This window comes from Lipotes vexillifer, unplaced genomic scaffold (genome assembly GCF_000442215.2).
Source record: "Lipotes vexillifer unplaced genomic scaffold, Lipotes_vexillifer_v1.1 scaffold444, whole genome shotgun sequence".
In the NCBI taxonomy this organism is placed as follows: domain Eukaryota; kingdom Metazoa; phylum Chordata; class Mammalia; order Artiodactyla; family Lipotidae; genus Lipotes; species Lipotes vexillifer.
Window position 1 is genome coordinate 2009716 of NW_006793488.1, and position 27176 is coordinate 2036891.

Consider the following 27176-nt stretch of genomic DNA (forward strand, 5'->3'; position numbering starts at 1 on the left):
TTGCTACTATTTCCCCACACTCAAGATAACAATTATCAAACATTTAGAACATTAATGAAGACCTTGAGGTATAACAACCTTTTATTTTGTGAGAAAGGGCACTAGGAATGTTCATATAGACACAAAGGAAGTCATTTACGTGCAGGGCACAGTCAATGTCATTATGAATCATTTGCAAGCTGACATAGTGGAAAATGCTCTAGACCAGATGATGTGATCTGAGTCGTTATGCCCACGTCCCCTGGCTGCACTCATGGGACTACACCAGGATGCTAGAAAGGATTGGTTTTAACTCTCTATTTGTAAGACTCTACCTTTCTTTGTACACTAATGGAATTGGGAAAACCAAACCCTATATTCCCTTCCTCTATGCCTCCACTGGAGATTCCTTTATTATTCCTCATATTTTTTATGAAATTTAATACAGAAGACAATGTGAAGGATGAAGACATCTAAACCTCCCAGAATTTATAAGCAATGCACACCTGAGGCAAGTCTGAAGTGGTACTGCTGGTTTCCATAAAGAAGGGAGAATCTGAGTGAGTTAAGTCTCAAAAGACTGCTGAAATTCATAGCATCTACTTCTGACATGCTTTCTAATTTTTCACGAGAAGCATCCACTTGAAGTGGTACAGGATCTGAAGGTGATGACCAAACTTCCTAACTGTTGAATGATGAAAGCCCTCTTTAAAAAAACATAATTTTAGGGGCTTCCCTGGTGGCGCAGTGGTTAAGAATCCGCCTGCCAATGCAGGGGACACAGGTTTGAGCCCTGGTCTGGGAAAATTCCACATGCCGCGGAGCAACTAAGCCCATGTGCCACAACTACTGAGGCTGCCTGAGCTCTAGAGCCTGCGAGCCACAACTACAGAGCCCATGTGCCACAACTACTAAGCCCGTGCCTAGAGCCCGTGCTCCGCAATAAGAGAAGCCACCGCAATGAGAAGTGTGTGCACTGCAACGAAGAGTAGCCCCCGCTCACCACAACTAGAGAAAGCCCACGCACAGCAACAAAGACCCAACACAGCCAAAAAAAAAAAAAACAGAAACAAAAGAAAAACATAATTTTAATGTCTATTCGTATATACAAACAAAAAGCTGTTTTCCGTTTCCCTCCTCATATTAAGAAGGCAACAAAGTTCACTACCCTAAATTTTTAAATATCATTTGTGAAGTCATTGGAAAAATATAAAATTAGTCTGAGTATGTTACAAAGTCATGGTAACTTTGCATGGTAGTAAATACTAATTTGGACAAAAAGAAGTCAGTATGTGTGGCTACCATCCAGTGATTCCCTAAAAGGTTTGGGACCCAGAAGGTGAAGGTATCTCTCAATTACTTAATCAAAAGATATTTACAAAATATTATCAGAGACCTATTAGGGTCCACAAAACACTGTATTTCTACTTACCTGATACTTTCTATTCTAATACCTCATTATCAAGTCAAATCCAACACTGAACATCAGTTTTCCCTCCCTTCCCTATGCCACACTTATTCTCTCAGGCACTTGGGTTTGAAAACCAGGAGACATCTTTGGCATCCTTCTACCTCATCACCCATGGGCTACTCAGTTACCAAGTCCTGTCCGATTCTCCTTTAAAAAATGTTCTTCATAACCCATGCTTTCTTTCCCTCCCTACGGCATCATACTGGTCCATATTCTCATGATCTCCTCAGGTCCGTCAGGGGATGGGAATAGAAAACAGGTCCAAACACAGAGTCCAAATTCTTCTGCTTGACTTCTTAGGTCTTCCATAGCCTGAACCCACATTACCTCCTCTGCTCAAGTCAGATCAGGCTTCCTTCCCTGCAAATTGATCACGCTCCTTACCATCTCAGTAGTCTGCCCTGATAAGTGCTTCTCCCTCCTAAAACTTTCCTATCTACCCATTCATCCAGTTTTTAAATTCCTACATCTTTAGTCTAAACTTCCATCTCACAAGTCAGCACCTATTCGTTGACTGTCTTAGTGTTCACTATTCTTTCAAGGGTGTTAGCGTCTGCACTCACATACTATACAGACCTCAGGAGGAGCCCATTTACGGTTTTTCAATATCCCCTACAGCAAACCAACCAGTGTTGTTCAGAGAATATATCGAATAAATTCTGCACTTAAATGATTTATTTCTATTAAAACTTTTCAATCTGCAGCCACTTAACCACTCCCCTGGGGTATTTTATTGAATTACCAAATTAATAAGTAATTCACCGAGGTTTAATTTTGTTTTCAAACCTGTCATCATTTGGTTAAGGATCTATATTAAAAAAGCCAGGGAGCCAAGCCAGCTGGGCAGGATTGGTGAGAGGCCAGACTTTATGCTCGCCTTTTCCTCTGTCTTCCAAATACATAAATACTGCCTGGGCTGTGGTGAAGGGGGTCTGAAACATCCGTCTTTTGTTTTCTAAATACAAAAAAACGCCAGGGCCTTATTCCTTCAAAATTTTTTGTTTGCGAACCTAGAACTCCCAATTATAACACAACTTTGTTCATATGGCATAATCTACCAATTTCCTTTTTTTTTTTTTTTTAATTTAGGCTTCCTTTTTTCATCTTTCATTCTGTCCTTACCCGATTTATGCTAGACTTAAAAACAACAACAACAAAAAACTTGTTCCAATGTTTGGAGATATTCCAGAGACACTCCTAAGCTGTTTCAGAATGGGTGTTAAAACAGATGTCACTGGGGGTACTGGCAAAAATTCTCAAGTGTTTTTTTTTTCCTTAAATTTTCAGTCGTATGTCAAATTTTAAACTTATGAAAAGCAACTGTCTTATTTTCACCTCACAACAACGCAACAAACTTTTCAGGTCGCACAAGTGTGCTCACTTCCAGGGACCATAGTTGCTCGGCTCCACAGTAAGGATTTCGGGCGGCCTCCCTCCGCACCGGGTAACAAAGGAGGGGGAAGAACGCTTTCAACCTTGCCCACGCACGGCTTTTCACACCTCGCAGCGGGGATGCGGCAGCGCTGGAACGTCCCAGTGTGACGTCGGCCCGGCCGCGCCCGCCCCTCGCGGCCGCAACGGCACCCGCCCGGCTCCCGCGCCCTCTGACCCTCTCGAAGTTTCCATTCGCAGAGCTGGGAGGTTACACGGTGTGAGACCCCCACGTCCAGCAGCCCCGGGCTAGCTGACGAGTCCTTCCAAGGGAGGACACAAAGCGGGGAACAGACTCGAAAAGCTCCGGAAGGAACAGTCAGCCCAGCCTCGGCGGGGAACGATGGGAACACGAACTGCCCACACACCTCGGGTCCCTCTCGCGTCCTGCGGGACGCGAGCTTCCGGCGCTCAGCCCGGCGCGGAGGCGGGGCTTCCGGTGGGAAGACGAATTCCGTTCGGGGCGGGGCTTCCTGTCCGGGTGGCTCGGTAGCTAGGCTTGGAATTCCGTCACCCGCACGTGGCGCGCGCTTTGGGCGCGGGGGCTTCTGAGCGGTTTGCTAGGCGGACGTCACGCGCAGAGGCCGTTGGATCGGCGGATAAAACCGTCCCTGGGCCGTTCTTGCCCCGGCTCAGGGCGAGCGGCCGCCGGTGGCGCTGAGGCTCGGCGCGCTTCTGTCATGGACTACCGGCGGCTGCTGATGAGTCGGGTGGTTCCGGGGCAGTTTGACGACGCCGACTCCTCGGACAGGTAGGCAGCCGTGAGTACACCGACGCTGTAGGCACGGTGCTCTCTCTTCCGCCGCCGCGGTCCCTTTGGGGAGTTGACGCTTGTTTGTGGTTTGGAGGGAGACTGGTAATTCATCACTCGGGGCCTCTTTTCACAGCCTTTTGCTGCTTTCTCCATCCCAGCCAGGTCTTTCTGTTCAGGTGCCAGCAGAGTTAATGAAAGCCGCTTGTCTGTCCGGAGAGTCCGGGGTTCCCAGATTGTTAGCATCGCTGAGAGGCAGAGTTGGAGAGAGCGATTGGGTAACAGGTGTTTGAGCTTTAACTACATTTAGCGTTCAAAAAATATTGGAGCACCTATCGTGTGCCGATTTCTGTCCTCAGCGCTAAAGATAGTGATGAACAAGACAAACCAAGGCCCTGCTGCCATTGAGTTCTGCCTTCTACTTGGGAGGGAGGACACACCATTAGGTACATAGAGATATTTTTTTTAAAAAACCCAGGTGACATATTTACTATGCAAACAATTAAAATCAGTTGATAGACCCTAAGTAGTGGCTTAGTTGTAAGGGAAGGGTTAAGTCCAAATCTGGGGACTTACTTGGTGGTCCAGCGGTTAAGACTCCGAGCTCCCAATGTAGGGGACCTGAGTTGGATCCCTGGTCAGGGAACTAGATCGCGCATGCTGCAGCTAACGATCCTGCGCGCAGCAACAAAGATACCTCGTGCAGCAACCGAGACCCGGCGCAGCCAAAATGAGTGAATGAATAAATAAATAGTCCAGATCTAAAGGACTCAGGAAGAGCAGCGGGAACAGCAATTCAGGACAGGGGACAGCAGGTGCAGAGGCCCTATGGTGGGATCCCTTTTGGCTGTGAAAGGAAGATCTAGAAGCCATTGTGCGTAGAGCACAGTGCAGGTAGTTGAGGAGATTGGTTGGTAATGATACAGAAGTGACAAGGGGCCAGAGCATGAAGAGCGTTACAAGTGATGGTAAGGTCTTGAGATATTATTCTAGGTCTTATAGAAAGCCACAGGAGGGCTTTTAGCAGGGCAGTGACATCACCTGATGTATGATTTAAAGGAATCATTCTGCTCTGGAGGAGATGGTTTTGGAGGGCAAAGGTGGACACAGTTCAAAAGTACTCAGGTAATTGAGTTCAAAGATGATGGGATCAAGCTAGGGATATTTTGGAGGGCGAAGGGACAGGGTGTAACGGTAGGTTAGATGTCAAGTGAGAGGCAAAGGGAATTAAGGATAACTCCTACCTGAAAGCAAAATGAAACACAGAGTTCATTTTGGAATTCCAAGAAAATGGTTTTTACCTTATAGTAAGGATTCACTACATATAGATTTTATTAATTTCAGTAAATATAGGTTGATCACTTTCTGTGCGTCAGATCTCTTGTTAGTTGATCGTGATACATTGGTAGATACTCCCCTGAATGACACAGAGCTTGCACTCTACCAGGGGAAGCATATCGAATAATTAGACAAATTATTTGTATTAGATTTGGGTAAGTAGTACAAAGGAGAAGTGGGTAAAGAACAGGGCAGACTTTCCTGAGCAAAGATAGTAGGTCAATACTGGAAGGATACGTAGGATTTAGCCAGAGAAATGAGAAGGGCATCCAGGACTACGTTTTCAGATGAGCGTACAGAAGGCCTTAGGAACTAAGTTAAGTAGGAAGAAGAAACACAGCCAGTGTGGCTGGTGAGTAGTTAACGGTCACGAGTGTACACTAGAAACCGGCGGATTTTACCCACTCCTGGGACTTTGGAGACATTTTTGTTTGTCATAGCTGGGGCGGGGGTGGGGGGTGCGCTGGTGGCGTCTGGAAGGCAGGGACCAGAGATGCTGCTGAACATCCTTGAGGCACAGGACAACCGCCCTCAACAAGGGATTGTCCAGCCGGGGTGGGGAAGCCGTGGTACAAATGAAGGTATAGCTTTATCATGCCGCTCTAGGTTACTGGCAGTTGAAGGATCGATTTATGGATTGTGTTTATGAAATCCTAGTCAACAACAGGGTTTACTGATTATTTGTTCTCTTCCCACCCATATCCGTGGAGATTTGGAGCCCTCTAAGCCATGGCTAGTTAATGAGTCAGGATCGATAATCTGAATTTACTTAAACCACTGTCTGACTGTGTTTAATCTGGTAGGGCATATCCTCATGTGTTTTATGTGGTTTCTGTTCTCGTTCTCCACCTGAGGGCTCAAAACTGGTAGTACTGCCTCTGGAATCTGACCTGCAGACATGTTGTGTTTGGTGTGCACAGTGGTTTGTTCAAATTGAATATACCAGGTAAGTGGGAGATTTTACACAAAAACCCAGAGTTCTGGCTTCTCTTGAAAAACTAAGAAGATACAGTAACACTCGCCTGAATTCCCACATGGCACAAAAGGCCCTGTTAGTTGTGCCCTCTTTACTCTGGGCCAGTTCTCTGGGTTGACAGTCTCCGCTTCTCCTCTTTAATTTTACGCAGCCTTCTTCTCTCATTTGTGCTGCTTCTCTTCACCGTCCTTCCCTTCATGAGCAAAGGGTGATTTGAAGTTCTTTGTGTAACACAAGTCTTGATACGGCTCCTTTTGTTGCAGAATGATAATTGAGTTCAAGGTGAGGCTTGAAATAAGGCTTTAGACTTATTCCCAAGTTTGGTCAGAAAGCTTCCCCCACCCCTTCTTTTTCTTTTGTTTTTGTTTTGCGGTACGCAGGCCCCTCACTGCTGTGGCCTCTCCCGCTGCGGAGCACAGGCTCCGGACGCGCAGGCTCAGCAGCCACGGCTCACGGGCCCAGCCACTCTGCGGCATGTGGGATCCTCCTGGACCGGGGCACGAACCAGTGTCCCCTGCATCGGCAGGCGGACTCTCAACCACTGCACTGCCAGGGAAGCCCCCCCACCCCCGCCCTTCTTAAAGGGGCTCTGTGAATGGTTTTCCTGAAGTTCAGGTCTGGTGTACTCATCAGAGTTAGTTCATTCAGCAGAGAAGATAATAATATAAATTCTAACTTCATTAACGCAGGGGTGGATTTAACCACCTTATGTACTTCTTCCGTGGTAGGACCTGGAGAATAAGTAAACAGCTGGAACAGAAACCTGAGAAACAGGAGAACTTGGTGTTAAGTTTGAGTTTATTGGGAGATGTTGTAAGGGAACTTTTTAGATTTATTGGTATAGATGTAGCCTACTATATCATAAATAAATACATATGCAAGTCCAATTAGAGTATGTGTAAACATGCCAAAACATTGTTATTTCCAGTGAAAACGTTGACTTGAAGACTGTCAAAGAGGAAGGTGATATTCTGTTTGAAGACCTTCAGAATAACGTGGATGAGAAGATCGGTGAAGGTGAGATGGAAAGGGAGGAAGAGGAGGATTATGACGACGATGACTGGGACTACGACGATGGATTTGGAAAACTGGTCAGGTGCTCAGCCTCAGGTGGAGGGAGTAACCTGCAGGTATCTGATGAACCATCCTGTACATCTTTGCATTGTTTGCTTATGTCTTCTTCTTTTTTTTTTTGCGGTACGTGGGCCTCTCACTGTTGTGGCCTCTCCTGTTGCGGAGCACAGGCTCCGGACGCACAGGCTCAGCGGCCATGGCTCACGGGCCCACCCGCTCCACAGCATGTGGGATCTTCCCGGACCGGGGCACGAACCCGTGTCCCCTGCATCGGCAGGTGGACTCTCAACCACTGCACCACCAGGGAAGCCCTATGTCTTCTTTTTTAAAAGGACTTTTTGTGGTTCTAGAATTGAGTAACCGAAAAGTTTTCACCGGTTGTATTGCACCATAGCCCTAGCCTTTACTGGTTTTCATTCTTCATCCTTTCCATATTTCTGATAATGATGTACATTTGTTCCATAATCAGTAAATTTAAAAAGTTATTTAAATTGTCATAAGATAACCTAAAAATCTGCCTGGGAAAAGACACAAAAAGGCAGATTACTACAAATGGTTAGGAAACAGAGAAAAAGTTCAGCTTAATTAGTAATTAAAGAAAAGCAGAGAGTATGTAGAGATTTTTTTTTTTTCACTTATGAACTGACAGACACAAAATATGTAATTGATGGTCAAATAAATAGGTACAGTTATTTGGGGGATAAATTGGTGTGTGATAAAAGCTTAATAAAATAAGTGCTTTGACTCAGCAGTTCTTCTAGGAGGGTCCCAAGACTTAGTTACAAGAATGATCCTGGATTGTTATTTCTGGCAGAGGAATGTTAGAAACGACCTTGATTAAATTTACAGTGGGACTGGTTCACACAACGAGATATTATGTAGCCATAAAGTCTGTTGCCATGGAAAACTGTCTTAATGACATGGAGAAATGTTCCCGATCTGCCATCGTCTACCAAGTGTGGAATGCAGGTTACCAAGCCGCGTAGAGCCTGCCCCTCAAACTGCAAGGACTAAGTGTTGGGAGTGTGCAGAACCAGAGGGTTCACAGACGGTACATCTTCCTGGAACATAAAGGTTCCTAGAGCATGAAGATAGGGAGCGGGGGGGAAAGCAGCACTATTTCTTTGAAAATTAAAGCAACTCTATCTTGGCTTAGAATGCATACGTTCTTGAATAACCAAAGAAATTTCACACTTACATGCGGTATTGCTTTGGCAACTCCTTCACTGATTCATTGGTGAGACTGAGCAATTTCAACACAGTGGAATTTCTTTTTTTAAAGCTATAGGGGGAAATATATCTGCTTAAATGTTAACTGTTAATCTTTGGGTGCTGGGCTTATAGGTAATTAAAATTTTACCTGTGGTTTCTACTGTGAACATGTATTATTTTAAGTTATATTTAATAGAAAACAATTTTTCAGTTCCCTGTAAATGAGAAACTACTCAGCCTCCAAGTTCACACGTAGATACCAGGATTGAATCAGTCCTTGTGACAGGCCCTTTTAATCTCTGTTCTCTTATTTATAGGTTCTGGATATTGTCTCCCCTCTCTTCCCTTTTTTTCGCATTACTTCAATTTGTGCATTGCACCAGTCTAAGTGCTGAGCCTTGTACTTAATCTTTCCCTCTCTTGAGACACTAAGCCCAAAATGAAATTCCTGGAACCAGTTTAACGTTGGTCTTAGCTCTTTATTATACGCTTGGGGGTAAATGAACATTCTCACATTTTATATCTAGAAACCAGTCAAATTAGAAAAATGCGTTTAATTTTAATTTGTTGTTTATAATAATGAAGATATGTTGTAGAGAGGTTAGAAACAAAAGCAATAATGCAGATTATATAGACTTTATTTTAGCCAGTGACTTTGTCCCATTTCAAATGCCTTTTTAAAAAAAATAAATTTATTTTTTAATTTATTTTATTTATTTTTGGCTGCATTGGGTCTTCGTTGCTGCATGCGGTCTTTTCTCTAGTTGCGGCAAGCGGGGGCTACTCTTCGTTGTAGTGTGCGGGCTTATTTCTGTGGCTTCTCATTGCAGAGCATGGGCTCTAGGCGCACAGACTTCAGTAGTTGTGGCTCGTGGGCTCTAGAGCGCAGGCTCAGTAGTTGTGGTGTACGGGCTGAGTTGCTCCACGGCATGTAGGATCTTCCTGGACCAGGGCTCGAATCCTTGTCTCTCCTGCATTGCCAGGTGGATTCTTAACCACTGCACCACCAGGGAAGCCCTGAAATGCCTTTTTAAAAAACTTCTCGGGCAAGTTTGATTGATCCTTCCCTTCCCTTAGGGTACTCCCCGAAGTATTGATACTTTAATAGTTAACTATGGGACTTCCTTGGTGGCGCAGTGTTTAAAAATCCATCTGCCAATGCAGGGGACCTGGGTTCATTCCCTGGTCAGGGAAGATCCCACATGCCTCAAGGCAATCCCACATGCCCATGTGCCACAACTACGGAAGCCTGCATGCCTAGAGCCTGTGCTCCACAACAAGAGAAGCCACCGCAATGAGTCCACGCACTGCAACGAAGAGTAGCCCTGCTCGCCGCAACTAGAGAAAGCCGCCATGCAGCAACAAAGACCCAACGCAGCCATAAATTAATTAATTAATTAATTAATACTAAGGGAAAAAACGTTATGAACCTTAGGCTTGTATTTATAGTTAGAGCTTTAGTCTCTGGAACTCATTTCTTCCAGGCAAATCGACAGACTCCCAGCTGCAATTCAGCCAAAATGTCTACTCCATCAGACAAGGTCTTACGGAAATTTGAGAATAAAATTAATCTAGGTGAGTTTTTAAGATACATTTCCTCACTGGGCTATGAGAAAATTCTTCAAAAACCACAAAGTGTTATAAAATTTTATTAGATTAGGCAATGGATATATTCTGTGTTACTGACTAAATACTAATGCTTAGAGAAAATTTAAAACTTAGTCATTTAAAAACATGGCTTCAAGGAAAGGCTTTAGCTTATACTTTTTTAGTTGTGTTTTCTCTCCTGTTGTAGAAATATGAAGTTACAGATACCCATTCAAGTTATTGTCTGTTTTGTATTAGATTTTGTAGTAAGATTATCTCGTAGTAGAATGTTGAAAACACTAGGCTATTGCGTATAATTACGTTTTGTTTTACTCGAAACTTTTTGTGTGGCATTAATCATTTAGTGAGCTATTGAAAGCAAGGAATCAGAATGTGGATTTGAAGCCACTTGGGAAATGCAGGGTCATCTTGCTCTCGTAGACGCTGACCGTTACGGACCTGGTACAGCATCTCTTATATCTCATCATTGCCTGTCATAGGCCCATAATTTGAAACGAAACTGACATTTTTAGAATTAACTTGGAATACAGGCAGTTATATTATCTATGTTAGTCGTACAAAATATTAAAAAATATCTGAAATTCAACATATGCAGGTAAAGTAGTTTTGAGAGATTTCTGGATCTAGATTTTTATGGCTCAGAAATGACAGCTGTCGTGATGAAAGTGACAACCCTTGTTAGTAAGGAAGCACAACTTAGCGCTTGCCCTTAAAAACATTAAACACTTTTTCCATTACTACAATAGATACTATGTATAATAAAATATTTAGAAAATGGAGAAGGCAGAAAGTATGCTAGTCAGAAACTTTTGTCTTACATGTTGTTTATGTTGTGGGGTTTTTTTTGTTTATTTTTAGAAAAACTATACGTTACTGATTCTGTCATAAACAAAGTCACGGGAAAGTTTAGACAAAAGGAAGCAGATATGTAAGTAATATTTCAAGTATATAAAATAAATAAATAAATAAAACAAAACCTGGCTGGTAGGAACTAATTCTAGACAAATTAGTAGCATCTTTGTCATAATTCTTTTGCAAAGGATGTTCCTTTGTGTACCTGAACCAATTATTTTTTTTTAATTTTTTTACGTTTAAATGAGGGTATCCTATGCTTTGTAGGTTGAAAATATTAAATGAGTTTTCTTAAGAAATATGTGCTAAAACTATAATTTGTGAAATTCACGAATGTGCTCTCAGGAGGGGAACAGTGTTTGTACATTACAGTTTGAACTAGAACGTTAGAGTATAAAAATGTTCCCTTTTTAGAACTTATTAAGAATTGTTCCCTTCCATGGAATATTTTTAAAATTTTAAGGGTAGATTTAAAACTAAATAGTGATACAACAGAGAACAGTTTTCATTTACAACTCTGTTCTCAAAGCCAAATGTTTAACATTTGGCTAACCTCCTATTGCTCATGGCTCTAAGGCATTAACAATATAGAAAGTGGCACTAAGATCATATAAATGGCAGTGTTAGAACTGAACTTAAAAACCAGTTTTCTTCTCCTTTATTGTTATGCCCAAGGGATACCAGCTTTTTGAGAAAGAGCATTTCTTATTTCATTCAAGTGTCTGTTTGAATCTTTGTTAATAGTTGAGGTTAGTCTGTGAATTGAGTCACTTAGTGTGAGTCGAAGCCATCAGAGCCGGCATTTTAATGCAGTAACTGTCTTGAAATGATAAAAACTTGTGTCTTTGTAGAAAAGGACTCTGAAGAGAAAGCCTTGTACATGATTTTAATTCTATACTAATATAATCTTTAAAGGTCTAAGGACAGTAGTTACAGACTTGATGTTTTCTTTTTTCCGACATAGTTCACTGTATCCCACTGCCCTACTTATTTAATGCTTCGGAAACATGGAAGGCATTTTTTTTTTTTCTTACTGCAGATATGCTCCTTTTGCCCTAGGGAACTGAATTGCTTATTAAGGGGAAATGAAGTTTCACAAAGTGATGAGACTAGGATGAGGTCGTGCAGCGTGTTATTAAAGGAACTACCTGCTTAGGAATTTCATGGAACGATGTACATTTAGAAACTTCTGATTTTGGCTTCTCTGAATTTTGAATGTCACTTCCGTTTTCTTGGCTCTACCTTAGGTATCGCATCAAAGATAAGTCGGACAGAGCAACTGTAGAACAGGTACAGTTGAAATGTGTCACCAGCTCTTACTTTAAAGGAGCATTTCTTCTGTCTTTGAGTTGTAATTTGCTTTCATCCCTCTTGCTTTCTGCTGATGTCACCTAGAACTGCTTCTGTGTAAAATTGCTCCTCCTGTGACATTAGAGAGCTACATTTTGCTTTATTTCTAACAGGACTATTAATAGATAAATTAGAACCATGCCCCCCTTCTGGGGCCCTGTGAAGCCACCATGCAATGCTTTCATCTTCTAGGGGGAAGCAGAATTGACTGTAAGACCAGAAATCTTTTCTTTTGTCTTAAACAAGGTCTGCAGGTATTTTGTGAGCCTTCCCAGGTGGTGAGGCAGGTATCACGCACAGAACGTGTGTGTGTGAGAGAGAGAGGAGAGAGGGGGGTAGACAGATAATGCCTTCAAATTTTCAACTAGAATCCCTTTCTTGGTTTAGAAGTTATGCTTCTTTTATTATTCAACAATGGGGAAAAATCAGCCCCTGATTTTCCCACATGTAGAGGGTTGTAACTGGGTATTAGGGTTGGCCCAGAATTTTGTCATGAAGAGAGTGATAAAACAGGTCAGAACGTTGCTTCTGCTGCCTACCACGCTCCCCGACCCGTACATATGTGCACAGACACGTTTCGAATAGTAGCCTCTTTGCCCTCCAGATTCTTGGTTTAAGACACAAGCACGCACTCTCTCCACCTCCATCCCAAGGGAGTCACACCCAACCTGAGCTCCAACCCATTCGTGCAAATGAAGAATTCCACCTTCAGTCTGGCAGGAGCAGGTCAGGTCTGGGATCTGTGTCTTTGTTTTCCTCTAATTTATTTATTTTGTGTATTGTCTTTTGTGACTGAGAACGAAGTGTGGTCCAACTCAGAGAGATGAGGCAGCTTTCATTTTCAAAGACCCTGAAATCCTTTTTCTCTTGGGAAATTAATTTTGAACAAGAGTGTATATCTTGAGTCTTAAACTGTCTTTTAAAAATATATATTTGTAAGTTGACTTGCCTCTCCTATTTCTCTTCCCCTATTTTTTTTTCAACTATTTGGGCCCATTGCTCTTTCCTGGGCCTCTCACTTGGCTCCCCAGCGATCTTGCAGAAGCCCAGGTCTCTACACAGATTCCTACTCACCCAGCTTACTTGCCCTCTGTTTACCTGTGCGCAGAGAAGCAGCGGCAGTTACTGCCTCTTTACTCACTTTCCTTTCATTCTGCTCTAGTTGCCGTGGCTATAGTTTGCTTTTAGTCCTCCAGTCTTACAAGGTTGTTTTGTTTCTGTTAACCTTAGGTTCCTTGTGCGTCCACGGCCACCTCGTTGAAGGGTAGACCCTGAACTATCATTAGTTCTGGCCACTTTAACTGTCCCCTGCCTGGAGCTGGAGGGCTGCCTGCGCCCAAGGAGCTGCTGGTGCTGGCCCTGGGAATTGCATGTAAATGTGCAGCTGCCTCAGTTTCACGTGTGAACAGCCTCAGGCTTTAAATTCGTTGCCTTCTGTTTGTTAAAGAGAATTTGAGGGTCCTTTGTACTCAAGATTGACTGCTCTGACTTTGAAGGAGAGCCTTTCCCTGATCTACTCATCTCTAGCAGGGGTCTGCGAACTCTTTATTTAAAGGGCTAAATAATAAATACTTTAGGCATTGTGGGCTACAATTTTTTTAATAATTTTTTCTTTTTTTACTTAATTTATTTTTGGACGCGTTGGGTCTTCGTTGCTGCGCGTGGGCTTTCTCTAGTTGCGGTGAGCAGGGACCACTCTTCATTGCAGGGGCTTCTCTTTGTTGTGGAGCACAGGCTCCAGGCGCCAGGGCTTCAGTAGCTGTGGCATGCAGGCTCAGTAGTTGTGGCTCCCGGGTTTAAATGTGGGATCTTCCCAGACCAGGGCTTGAACCATGTCCCCTGCATTGGTAAGTGGATTCTTAACCACTGTGCCACCAGGGAAGTCCCTTTAATAAATATTTTTAAAATTAAAAACCATTTTCAGCTTTCAAGCTATAGAAAAACAGGCTGTGGCTGATTTGACTTGTGAACTGTAGGATGCCGGTTGCCGCTTTAAAGCTTCTTATCCAGTGCAGCCGCCACGGAGCTTGTGTGGTGTGGCTAGCATGACTTGCAACGTGCTAGAAATGCACATGCACACCAGGTTTTGAAGGGTTTGTGTAAAATACAGAGTGTTAAATCTCTCCCTAATAACTTTTTATATTGATTATGTATTGAAATGATAATGTTGGGTTAGATAAAATCTATTCAGATTAATTTCACCTGTTTACCGACAACTGGAAAAGACAGTTTCCTCCGGTTTGATCGTATTTCTCTTAGCTAACATTGGTCTAGGGTCAGTTTCAGCTTCTCTTGGACTTGGTAGCCTTTGATTGCACGACTGAATGAACTTGCTGGTTTCTTGTCTTTTTGGTTCCTTTGGTCTCACCTCACATTTTATTCACTAAAAATGAGAGTGAACAAAAGCACCGCAATAGTGACTCTTCTTTAGTCGAGCAGGATTGCACAGTGCCTTTGCTCTTCAGTCTCTTGTCTAACGCTTCGCTGAGAAATATTTGGTACTCTCTGGACTTTGTATTTCTTGCATTTCTTTTTAGGTGTTGGATCCCAGAACACGAATGATACTGTTCAAGATGTTGACGAGAGGAATCATATCAGAGATCAATGGCTGCATTAGCACAGGGAAAGAAGTGAGCAGTTCTCGCGATGCCTGACGCTTCCATGTTAGCTTTCTGATTTCAGAGACCAGATGAAACTAAGGCACTTAGTAGATAAATCGTGCCTTTAAAAAGAAAAGAAAAAACAAAAGCCCCATATACAAGCCAGGATAGTTTAATCAGTGCCATTTCTTAAAAATGGCTTTATTACATGCTCTATAAAACAGATAACTAATAAGGACCTGCTGTATAGCACAGGGAACTCTACTCAGTACTCTGTAATGGCCTGTATGGGAAAAGAATCTAAAAAAGAGTGGATATATGTATATGTATAACTGAGGCAATTTGCTGTACAGTAGAAACTAACACAACATTGTAAATCAACTATACTCCAGTAAAAAATTTTTTTAAATGGCTTTATTAATGTTTATGGCCAGGTAGGAAGTTGTGCGTGTAAGGACTTTGGTCCTGGGTCATGGAGTCCATCCAGGTGTGCCCAGCAGTGAGTTCAGATGGTCAGACGATTACTGCTGGGATAGGGGGTCATGGTCTAGTTTCTGTTAGCCAAGAAATGTCCTTCTCATTGTTTTCTTTATATATGGCATGCTGCTTTTCTATTAGCAACTCATTCTGTGGGGAGCAGTTCTCAGTAAAATTCACTTTATAAATCATGAGATGTAAGAATGTCTTCAGATATTTTCCACGTACTTGAAATACAAAAATGTTTGAAACCACTTCTCACGTGTATGTATGTGTGTATGTGTATATTTATTATTTAATTTGAAGACCTATTTTTTCAATTAATTTATTTTTTATTGAAGTATAGTTGATTTTCAATATTGTCCTAGTTTCAGGTGTACAGCAGAGTGATTCATTTTTATATATACACACACACACATATATATATTTTTATATATATACTTTTTCAGTTTCTTTTCCCATATAAGGCATTAAAAATATCGAGTAGAGTTCCCTGTGCTCTACAGTAGGTCCTTGTTGGTTATCTGTTTTATATATAGTAGTGTGTATCTGTTCATCTGTTTATCCCCCTCTTCCCCACCTTTCCCCTTTGGTAACCGTAAGTTTGTTTTCTGTGTCTGTCTCACGTGTGTTTAAATTGGCCTTTACTATACATGTAAGTTGGAGGTATACTTACTGTACCTTTTGGTGTGATGTTTTATATTTTAATTACATATTCAAAAGAGGATGGTGTTCCTTATGCACAGAATTTCAGTTCACTTGACTTTTTTTTTTTTAACCTTTGAGGATAGACTCAAATAGATTGCAAAAGTAAAATACTACTTATAGTTATTTAACACAAACTTAATTTTCTTTGTTTTTGACTTAAAATAGGCTAATGTATATCATGCTCGCACAGCAAATGGAGAGAGCAGAGCAATCAAAATTTATAAAACTTCTATTCTGGTGTTCAAAGACCGGGATAAGTATGTCAGTGGGGAATTCAGGTGAGTTCAGGGTTCTTTTTTTTTTTTCCCCAGGTGACTTGATTTCTATATCCTAAAAATAAAAACTAGAATAATGGAATGATTGAAATAGAAAATATTTTTCTCATTCAAGGTTTCGTCATGGCTACTGTAAAGGCAACCCCAGAAAAATGGTGAAAACGTGGGCAGAAAAGGAAATGAGGAACTTAATCAGGTGAGTGTCTGGGGTGTGTGTGTCTGTGCTGTGTCTGCATGTCAGCCTCAGAGCTTTCCTCCCAGCAGGTCCTGGTGTGGTTCTCTCCAAAGATAGGGTCTCGCAGAGCTCCATTAGATCTGCAGAGGTGAGCAGAGGAAACGCATTTCCAAGCAAATAGGAGCTACCTTCTCTCTCCTGTTTTACGAACCCATTACAGGGGAATTTTGCCCCGACTCACATTTATTCTGCAAGGCTGGGTCATGTGAAAAGCCTTGGGAGCCATGTGAAAAGGTTTAGAATTTATACTGAGGATGATAAAGAGTCGTTACAGGATTTGAAGCAGGGAAGTGACACAATCAGGTGGTGAGAATAATGTGTCATTCTTTTTATAGGTGTTGGAGTTTTAGGCAATTTTGTTAGGCCCTAAGCTCTTTATCATAGTTTCCTCTTCTTCAGTCCCATTTTGGACACATTTATATATTCTTTGTTTGCATTGGCACCTTTGTATCAAGTAAAGGCATCTGAGATCAAGTTTCCTCAATTGAAGTTTTAAATTGGAAGGTTTTTTCTCCCTTTCAAATATCTTTTTAACTTTTTATATGCTATACATAGGTGCCATACATTGGATATTTTAGTAGTATTCAGCAAAGTTCACTTGTTTTGAAAGTCCTTCTGAAATCACCTTATGCTCAGTTTGCGACTGGCTATGAGTTCACTATTTTTTTTTTTTTTTCTTGCGTTATGCGGGCCTCTCACTGTTGCGGCCTCTCCCATTTGCGGAGCACAGGCTCCGGACGCGCAGGCCCAGCGGCCATGGCTCACGGGCCCAGCCGCTCCGCGGCATGTGGGATCCTCCCGAAACGGGGCACGAACCCGCGTCTCCTGCATCGGCAGGCGGACTCTCAAGCACCGCGCCACCAGGGAAGCCCCAAGTTCACTATTTTTATTCATCATTGTTGACACTGATCAACTCAAAAGATAATTGCAAACATACCTGCTGTATTTCATCGGTTCTAAGGCGCCCATTTCTTCCCAGTTTGACATCTCTGGCATCGAACTATGCCATGGAGGCTATGGGATGTCGTAGTTGAATTGCTGGTGTTTTGCCATCCTTGGTGACACGTAACGGTGCCGCTTAAAATCACGGGTGCCTTAGAGTTTATGAAATAAAATAATACAGTCGAGAGGCCTGGGTGCTGTTTCCTCACGGCACTGCTAGTCTTGTGCACTGCAGCTATTGTAAGTTGTTTTAGATTAGGTGCTTTAGATGACTTGTTTCAGCTTTTCATTTGTCCGTTTATCTGTTTTCATATCACAGGCTAAACACAGCAGAGATCCCGTGCCCAGAACCTATCCTGCTGCGAAGTCATGTTCTCGTCATGGGTTTCATTGGCAAAGACGACATGTGAGTGTGTAGGAGGCCTAATAATTACACGCCCAGAACTGTATTTTTAAATGCTTTGAATTATCCAACATGTGAATATTTCCTATTTAAATAGCTCCTTGCGTCTTGTAATATTTTTAATGAATCTTTCCCACTCTATTAGTGCATAGAGTCACTAATTTGTTCTACTGTTTTTAAGTCCCAAAATGCTTCAGAATAACAAAGCTCACCTTGTTTTTTGGGGAATGTCTCATACAGTCAGCTGGGAAAGCATCTGTTTGTGGACAGCTTTTTATTGATAGAACCGTATCTCTGGAGCGAAGCACATTGTTCAGTGATGATTGGTAGAAGAAAATAACGGGTAACAATGTTAGGAAGCAGGAAGGCTTGTTCTGGGTCCGTTTATCTGAGTTGTTCACTTTATTTTTGTTCAAGGCCAGCGCCGCTCTTGAAAAACGTCCAGTTATCAGAATCCAAGGCTCGGGAGTTGTATGCGCAGGTGATCGAGTACATGAGGAGAATGTACCAGGACGCCAGGCTCGTGCACGCGGATCTCAGTGAATTCAACATGCTGTGAGTGTGTGGCCCACGCGCACCTCCCAGCAGTCACCTCGTGTCCTTTGGGGAAATGAACTAAATCCCCGTCCAAGAAGTCCTGCTAAATTCCCCAGTTGTAGAGTTGGCTTCCACAGGGTCACAGGATAGGATGTGTTCCCTGCCTTTGGTGGCCTTAGTCACAGAATTGACCACTCTGATCGTTAGCAGAGCTAAAGAACTTGGGCAATTTTCTCAGTTTTCATCTCTTGTTAGTCAAAGTGGCTCTTCTCCTTACCCACCTCATTCATTTTATTAGTTATTTCCATTGCTACTAAAGTAGAAATGTTTAAACGAGAGTGTGGGCGAGCCGTGGTGTGCCCTAGCCCCGCGTGCCCGGCCCTCATGCCAGCCTGGAGGCAGCGTGCAGCTCACCCCCGGCGTGCCTGGCCCTCAGGTACCAGGGCGGAGGCGTGTGCATCATTGATGTTTCTCAGTCCGTGGAGTACGACCACCCGCATGCCTTGGAGTTCTTGAGGAAGGACTGCGCCAACGTCAACGGTGAGTGGACACTGGGATTGTCCCCCAACTTGTTTGCGCCGGTGCTTTTCACTCTGGTAAACCGTTGATAGAGAATCTTGGTGCTAAATCGTTTGATGCAGTGATACTGACACAAGTGTGGGTCATGGGGTATTTTTATCTCTTTGTTTCTCTATGAAGGGGTTGGATTAACAACCTCTTCCCTCACAAAGCTCTCACGAATGTCTTCCTGTGACAGGTTTCTTTCTGAAGCATGGGGTCGCCGTGATGACTGTGCGAGAGCTCTTTGAATTCATCACGGATCCGTCAGTTACACATGAGAACATGGACGCGTATCTGGCAAAGGTGAGGTGGGGCCAGGACGGAAGGAACAGACAGTAGCGGTAGCGATTGCACTTCTGAGGGACTCAGGGCTAGGCATGACTTTTGTTCATCGTGACAGCTTCCAGAGACTGTCTCCTGATTTCACAGATGGGGAATCAAGCTATAGGAAAAAGCCAATGGTAAAGCCAGGTTTCTTGACTTTAACCATCAGCAAGATACACAGGCTGTCAAATTTGTGAATGTATAGTAAGATGTATGTTAGCTTTTGGTCATTAATTCCTTTCCCTTGTTTCTCAGAGGCCTTTTTGCATCACAGAACTTTTAAAATTGTGGTAAAATATACACAGCAAAGAATTTACCATTTTAACCATTTTTAAGTGTGTGGTTCAGTGGCATTAAGTACACTGTTGTGTATCCATTACCACCATCCATCCATGGAACTTTTTGCATCTTGTAAAACAAATTCTGTCCCCATTACACACTAACTCGTAGTCCCTCCCTTTCCCAAGCCCCTTCTGCTTTATGTGTATGACACCTACTCTAGGTACCTCGTATAAGTGGAATCATACAGTATTTGTCTTTTTTTGGCTGACTTATTTCACTGAGCATAATGCCCTAAAGGTTCATCCATGGTGTAGCATGACACCGGATTTCCTTCCTTTTGAAGGTTGAATAATCTTCCATTGTGTGTATAGACCACATTTTGTTTATCTGTTCATCCCTTGATGTGTACTTGGGTTGCGTCCACATTTTGGCTGTTGTGAATAACGCTGCTGTGAACATGGGTGTGCAAATATCTCTTCAAGACCCTGCTTTCAGTTCTTTTGGGTGTATACCTGCAAGTGGGATTGCTGGATAATATGGTCATTCTACTTTTAGTTTTTGAGGAACCACCATACCATTTTCCCTAGAGACTGCACCATTTTACACTGTCACCAGCAGGCTGCCTGGGTTCCAGTTTCTCCACGTTCTTACATCCTCACCAACACTCGTTATTTTCTGGTTTTATTTTTTGTTTTGTTTTTTGAGTAGCTGATGGGTGGGAGGTGGGGTCTTGCAATTTTGATAGACATTTACCTAATGATTAGTGATGTTGAGCATCTTTTCATGTGCTTGTTGGCCATTTGTATGTCTTTGGAGAAATGTCTATTCAGGTCTGCCCATTTTTTAATTAGATAGTTTTGTTGTTGTTGAATTATAGAAGTTCTTTATATATTTAGGAGATTATTAACCCCTTGTCTGATATATGATTTGCAGATGTTTTTTCCCGTCCCATGGGCTACCTTTTCACTCTGTTGACCACACCCTTGGATACACAGAGGTTTTTAGTTTTGATGTGTCCAGCTTATCTGTTTTTGCTTTTGTTGCCTCTCAATCGTAGAATACTGAACACATGGCCTCTGAACAGGTGTTCAGGTTCATCCCACCTTTTCACACTCTCCCCTTTCCCTGGAATGCCTTACCATTTCTACCTTTGCTCGTCTTGCTCTGCCTAGGGAACGTCAAAGCTCAATTCAGAAAGCTCTCGAGGAGAAATCAGGCAGAAATCATTGTTTCCATAGGTATATTTTCTATATTATCTAACTCTGTAATGGAAGTAGTCACACTGTGTCCTTCTTATCACATCAAGTTCTTTTTAATTTTGTCACCCTCTGCTAGGCTATGAACTCTTAAGGGACAAGATTTTATTCTGTATCACTGGTAGCTACTCAGTACCTGGCACAGAGGAAATAATCACGTTAATTGAATAAGTAAATATCACATCACTTTTATTCTTAAACTCTTTTTTTTTGAAAGATAACTTTCTTTTTATATAATTTTTTAAAAATTTATTTATATTTATTTACTATTTTATTTTTGACTGTGTTGGGTCTTTGTTTCTGTGCGAGGGCTTTCTCTAGTTGCGGCAAGCGAGGGCCACTCTTCATCGCGATGCGCAGGCCTCTCATTATCGTGGCCTCGAGCATAGGCTCCAGACGTGCAGGCTTAGTAGTTGTGGCTGACAGGCCTAGTTGCTTCACGGCATGTGGGATCTTCCCAGACCAGGGCTCGAACCCGTGTCCCCTGCATTGGCAGGCAGGTTCTCAACCACTGCGCCACCAGGGAAGCCCCCTTCTTAAACTCTTTAGCACTAATTTTAGTGTGTGAACTTAAAAAACTCTAGTACCACTGTTGTTTGCTTTCCTCTGTGTATTCTAAATAGGTTAGAGAACAAACCTTAAGTTTTACAAGCCAAAAGAATCTATAGAATCTTTGTCACCTTCTTAGTGTCAGTCATCGTTTGCTCAAAGAGCTGTCTTTGGGGCTCTATCGTGTGGCGGCGTTAGAGCCGTGGACTCAAGGTGAGTGGACCCTCCTGCTCCTCTGTGATCCCCTTCATAGACAGCTCAAGAATTGAGGAAGTGTTCTTTCATTCTTTCGGTGTCAGTTTTCCTTTAATAAATATTTTTGTTAATCGTTTAAAAATTAGTCAAAACAGTATTACTCTTGAGGAAGAGTCTAGGCTAGACGAGTTTGATTTATACTGTTAACTTGTGGGTTCGATGACAGCCTTTTTGGTGAGTTCTACCGTGGAGAGCTAACCTGTACCACTGGAGGACACGGAGGGTGAAGGGCTGGGACCCAGAGAGACTAGAACAGCTTTCCACTAAAATTGGGGAATGGATGTGTCTTCTGTGGGTTGAATGTAAAGGAAAATGATTTTTGTTTTCTTTCCAAGGCCATGGAAATAGCATCTCAAAGGACCAAGGAGGAAAGGTCCAGCCAAGATCATGTGGATGAAGAGGTAAGATGTGTTATCTGTTTACTGACTTAGGAAACACTTGTGTCTTGAGGTCTTTTTTTTTATATTGCTGGGGCATGATCTTAATTTTAATAGATAAGCAGTTTTTTTAAATGATGATATTTCCTTGAGACGTAACATGTTACACGATTCAGCTGCACGAGGTTGTGTAACTTACATCCCATTACATCCTTCCACTCAGTGACCTGTTAGCACCTTGTCCTGCATGGAGAACATTTTTACAGAACCCCTTGGAGGACGTGATTCCAGAAGGAAGAGCCTGTTTTAGTTTACTAATGTGAATTTTTAAGTGATTTAAATGTTGCTTTCAGTAACACTGTAGATTTTAAAGACTCATGTTTGGTAAAAAGGAAAACTTTTTTAAAATCTTGGGAGTCAGTATATTTTTTTGTGAAGGTGATCCATAGTAGGCTTTTAAAAAATAATAATAATTCTCACAGCTGTCGTGTGTGGTGTGATGAGTGAATATAAGGTACCCCAAACACATCAGCTGTGGCGCAGGGTAGATGATGCTCCCATGAAAGAACCCCTTCCTTTGTTAGGCATAGCCAGGCAGTGCTTGCTCATGGCAACTCCTTTCTCTCCCATCAGAAAGGCTTTATGGAATACAGACGAGGGGAGAGAAGTGTTATTCTAAGGGTAACCGTATATCAGAGCTGAGGGTGACGATGGTGATAAGTTCCTCTGTGACTTGATGGGTTGAGGATGCTGAGTGCACGGATGAAGTATGTGAATAAGTCTCCATTGTACTTTTCCTCTGCGTCTGTTAGGTGTTTAAGCGAGCTTATATTCCTAGAACCTTGAATGAAGTGAAGAATTATGAGAGGGATATGGATATAATGATGAAACTGAAGGAAGAGGACATGGCCATGAACACCCAGCAGGACAACGTGAGTCGCTGGTTTGTCTTCAAGTAAGCTCACCACGGAAGCTGCCGGCCCAGACCTGCCGTCTTGAGTGTTGGCCTCTAAGCTAGTGCGACGGCTCATTCCCTTCACATTAGCAAACCCTCTGTGCACATTGCTTGTAAAGGGAATCAATCCCCTGGTCTTTGTGAAAGGAAATGACACACTTGAATGAGTCCAACAGACTATAATTGCAGGAAAAGGAAGATTTGTATAGAAGTCTAGGCTATAAATGGTTATTATACTAGCTCCACTAACATATGTGTTTCAGAGTCTGGAAAGTGTTTTTCTGCTTAAGGGCCAGATAGTAAATACTTAAGGCTTCGCAGGCCAAGAAGCAAAATTGAGGCTATTATGTGGGTTGTCATATAACAAGAGAGAAAAAACTTCCCCCAAATTTTTGATGAAATTAAAAATACTTTAATAATAATTGAAAGCATACAACTTTTCATGATACAGGTCTACTAATGAGAGAAGAATGGAGTTGTTTGCGGGGGAGGAGAAAACATTACATTTAGTTGAGACTCAGAGTTAGGGCTTTCTATCGTCAGATTGATCGCAAGTGTTTATCCTTAAAAACCACCAGGCCGCAGGTCAGATTTGGCCTGCTGACGCCTGCTGTGCCTGTGGGTGAGAACCACACCCATGCTACACACTCTCTGTGTCCCATGAGATAAATGTTAGGCACCTTTTTATAGTCACACAAGGTATCATTTAGACCACAGTGTTCTTTCTTAGTATTGCAGTGTACTTCCGTGTCCAGTTTTATGTTGATTCTTGTTTTTTTCTTTCTGGTTTCAAGATTCTGTACCAGACTGTCACGGGACTGAAGAAGGATTTGTCAGCAGTTCAGAAGGTATACGCAGAGCGCGGGTTACTGTTCATTTACCTGAAAACTCTTTCAGAGGGTATAAAATTTCATGCCAGGTATTATTGCATTAACAGTGGCGTAATATTACTAGTACAGATGCTTTCAGAGTCCATGGGCATTTTCAGAAATGCCCTTTTTATGTTCCTTCTTCTTAACCATGAGACTGACATGTGGAAGTGCGTGGTTTTTTCTTCATTCTGCCCCTGAGTTGCTCTGTTACTGTAGCTGAGGCATCGGTTCTTTTTGTATCCTGTTCTTCATTTGCGAAGTTATTAACAAATAACCATGTGCTTGTTGATGTTTCTACAACCAACTTAAAGCAACAGTGAGATCTGGTCTCATACCAGCACACAGGCTGTTGAAGGGCTAGTCATGCTGTCTCACAGTACAGATTCCTGTAGTGTTTTTTTCTTAAAGCAACTTTGTTTTGTCTTCAAACGGCAGGGACTGATTCTTATTTAAGCAATAATAAAGGTAGTTCTTACTTCTTTTAATATTCTTTTTTTTTAAAAAAATAATCGATTGATTGATTGATTTGGCCGCATCGGGTCTTAGTTGCAGCATGTGGGATCTTTTGTTGTGGCGTGGGCTCCAGAGAGCGTGGGCTCTGTAGTTTGTGGCATGTGGGCTCTCTAGTTGAGGCGCGTGAACTCAGCAGTTATGGCGTGCGGGCTTAGTTGCTCTGCGGCATGTGTGATCTTAGTTCCCTGACCAGGGATTGAACCCACATCCCCTGCATTGGAAGGCGGATTCTTAATCACTGGGCCACCAGGGAAGTCCCACTTCTTTTAATATTCTTAATGAAAGGCTTGAATATGAAGGATCACGGTTTACATTCTGAAAATTGAGTGTGTTTTTTTTGTGGGAAGAATTGGACTAGGAGAATTCTGGGTTTTATGCAGCAGGTGTGATGGGGTAGGTGTGCTTTGAATTCTAGAGCAGGAAGATTGTGCTATAACTGGCTGGAAAGCCTTTCTGTACAATCACCTTTTAAAGATCTGTTTTTTTTCTTATGAAAAGAAAACCTCGTGGTTTTAAAAATGCTTCCTCCTGCTTTAAAAACTGCTAAATTTGGACTTCTCTGGTGGCGCAGTGGTTAAGAATCCGCCTGCCAATGCAGGGGACATGGGTTCGAGCCCTGGTCCAGGAAGATCCCACATGCCGCAGAGCAACTAAGCCCATGCGCCACAACTACTGAGCCTGCACTCTGGAGCCTGTGAGCCACAGCTACTGAGCCCGTGTGCCACAACTACTGAAGCCTCTGCGCCTAGAGCCTGTGCTGTACAACAAGAGAAGCCACCACAATAAGAAGTCCGTGCACCACAACAAAGACCCAACGTGGCCAAAAATTTAATTAACTAATTAATTATTTTAAAAATTGCTAAATTTCAGGGAAAAATGAATGTTTCTCTTGTTCAAATATTGTCTGCCCTCTTGATTGGATTAACAAGTGTTAAATTAAATTTAATTTGTAGGAAATCTACTGTGAAGTTATCCAAATAACTTCACTTTTTACTTCTATGTGTATTTTGCATCTTTCCAAATCCCGGCTCAACCCTCCTGATGTCCTGCAGGAGGTAGAACAGTCCTGTTGTTGATCTAGGTCACCCAGTGAAGCCCCAGTCCCTGTGTTTGGGTACGTCCTTGAGCCGTCCTGGAACGGCTACTTGAGGCATCCTCCCTGACATTGATTCCATTGTTTTGATGTTTCAGTACAGGATGTCATTTTTCAAAGTCTGTCTGTAAGGCTGAAATCTGATTTTTGGCACTAACACATTTAATACCAATAGATAACTGACTGGTTTAGAATAACATGGTCCTGTGATATTTTCAAGGTCCCTGCACTCCTAGAAAATCAAATTAAGGAAAGTCAAGTTAAGGAAAAGACTTGTTCTGATTCAGAAGATGCCAGAAGCTCTCAGTGTTCTGACACAGACTCTGAAGACCAGGGAGACAACGCCTGCTCCAGGAAGCCCACTGCTGACCTTGAAGTTGATAAAAAGGTTAGCCACAAACTTACATTCCCTTGTTTGTCAGTAAGACAGCACAGCCCCTCAAGGCTCTCTGCTCAGGTATCTGGATCATAGTTGCTGAACACATTGGTCAGTAAGTCCCTCCACCTGAAGTTTTAGTTCCCAAGCGTGAACTTTGCTTTTGGTGGTAACATCAGCTAGAGATTGGGCTCCTACTAGGAGCTCCTTGGGCACTGCCTAGAGAGAGGGCACACTAGTTTCAGTGCATTGATGAAAAGTGATTGTCATGCACTTGAAGAACAAATGATGCTGGAGTTGCCCCATGGTGAAATACCAAAAAACCATTTCAGGGGCATTACAGCCCAGCTCCCTGTTTCCAGAATCTCTGTTTCTTCCATTCCTGGCCATGGATATAAGAGATGCTACTGATGAAACAATCCATGATGGCTAACTGTTACTCTTTAGTCTTAGCCTGATCCTTTAAACCTTATAGAGTGAGGGGTTCCAAGACTTGAGAGACATACCCAACTCCCTAGCACACGTTCTCTTTGGCTATCTTCAAATTTCTATTAAGAAATCTTAAAGATAATTTTCATCCCAAATTCTACCACCAAACCATTATCATTTTCCATTTTTTTCCTGTGATGCTCACTTTTTATCTTTTTACATTTATTTTAAAATTTAGTTGTGGGGCTTCCCTGGTGGCGCAGTGGTTAAGAATCCACCTGCCAATGCAGGGGACACGGGTTTGAGCCCTGGTCTGCGAAGATCCCACGTGCCGCAGAGCAGCTAAGCCCATGTGCCGCAACTACTGAGCCTGTGCTCTAGAGTCCACGTGCCACAACTACTGGAGCCCACGCACCTAGAGCCCATGCTCTGCAACAAGAGAAGCCACCGCAGTGAGAAGCCCACACACCACAATGAAGAGTAGCCCCTGCTCACCACAACTAGAGAAAGCCTGCACGCAGCAACAAAGACCCAACGCAGCCAAAAATAAATTAATTAATTAATTTGTTTAAAAAATTTAATTGTAATAATAATATGAATACTCAGAATGAATTAAATTTGCAAATTTTTTACTTTTTGTTTTTACAGGAAAGAAAAAAGATGGTCAAGGAAGCCCAGAGAGAGAAAAGAAAAAACAAAGTTCCTAAACATGTGAAAAAAAGAAAGGAGAAGACAGCCAAGACGAAAAGGGGCAAATAGAACCAGAACTGTATGATGTACAGTGATTTCCCATCACCTGCTCTCTGAGGTGCATCTGGAGGATGGGTTATTGATTTTAACTGAATGGTTATTACTGCAATGTCCATGTGGATGGATTCACGTGTTTTCATGTAATTATGGAAAAAGCTCTAAGCTCTAGTGTCCAGGTCTAAGTCCCTAGCTCTTTATGGTATTGATAGAGGATTGTTTAAGGTACTATTTTAATGAAGAACTTTATACAATTTTACTTTTGTATATATTTTCTCCTGCAATGTGGTTTTTGAAGCATCGTAACTGTTTAAATGTATTGAGCATTTATGTAAAGGCACTTTGGGCAAACTTGGGCAAATTGTTTT

The 27176-nt window shown here is 42.4% G+C and overlaps 2 protein-coding genes across 2 annotated transcripts in view; one reads left to right on the forward strand and one right to left on the reverse strand.

The window, feature by feature from the left end:
• The window catches only part of CAGE1 (cancer antigen 1), a 49448-nt gene extending 45885 nt beyond the window's left edge, over window positions 1–3563 (reverse strand). Inside the window, exons 1-2 of the mRNA XM_007466410.1 lie at window positions 3488–3563; window positions 2832–3314 (exon numbers count right to left, since the gene is read on the reverse strand). Of these exons, the coding sequence (XP_007466472.1) occupies window positions 2832–3314; window positions 3488–3563 (559 nt within the window). The remainder of the gene's footprint in view (window positions 1–2831; window positions 3315–3487) is intronic.
• RIOK1 (RIO kinase 1) lies at window positions 3468–26820 on the forward strand. The gene is made up of 17 exons (XM_007466385.1): window positions 3468–3632; window positions 6875–7076; window positions 9717–9807; window positions 10699–10768; window positions 11940–11982; window positions 14580–14672; window positions 15993–16105; window positions 16218–16298; window positions 17599–17685; window positions 18100–18237; window positions 18656–18759; window positions 18977–19083; window positions 21782–21847; window positions 22636–22755; window positions 23573–23626; window positions 25477–25644; window positions 26710–26820. Exons 1-17 carry the CDS (start codon window positions 3562–3564, stop codon window positions 26818–26820), a joined length of 1719 nt encoding a protein of 572 aa, XP_007466447.1. The 5' UTR covers window positions 3468–3561.
• The last annotated feature ends 356 nt before the right edge of the window (window positions 26821–27176 follow it).

Bases quoted from the DNA above. Each gene is read 5' to 3' on its own strand.
- RIOK1 (XM_007466385.1), top strand. From the start codon at position 3,562: ATGGACTACCGGCGGCTGCTGATGAGTCGGGTGGTTCCGGGGCAGTTT. The intron at 7,077-9,716 runs GTATCTGATGAA...CATTTCTTCCAG, and splicing joins GTGGAGGGAGTAACCTGCAG to GCAAATCGACAGACTCCCAG. The intron at 11,983-14,579 runs GTACAGTTGAAA...ATTTCTTTTTAG, and splicing joins ACAGAGCAACTGTAGAACAG to GTGTTGGATCCCAGAACACG.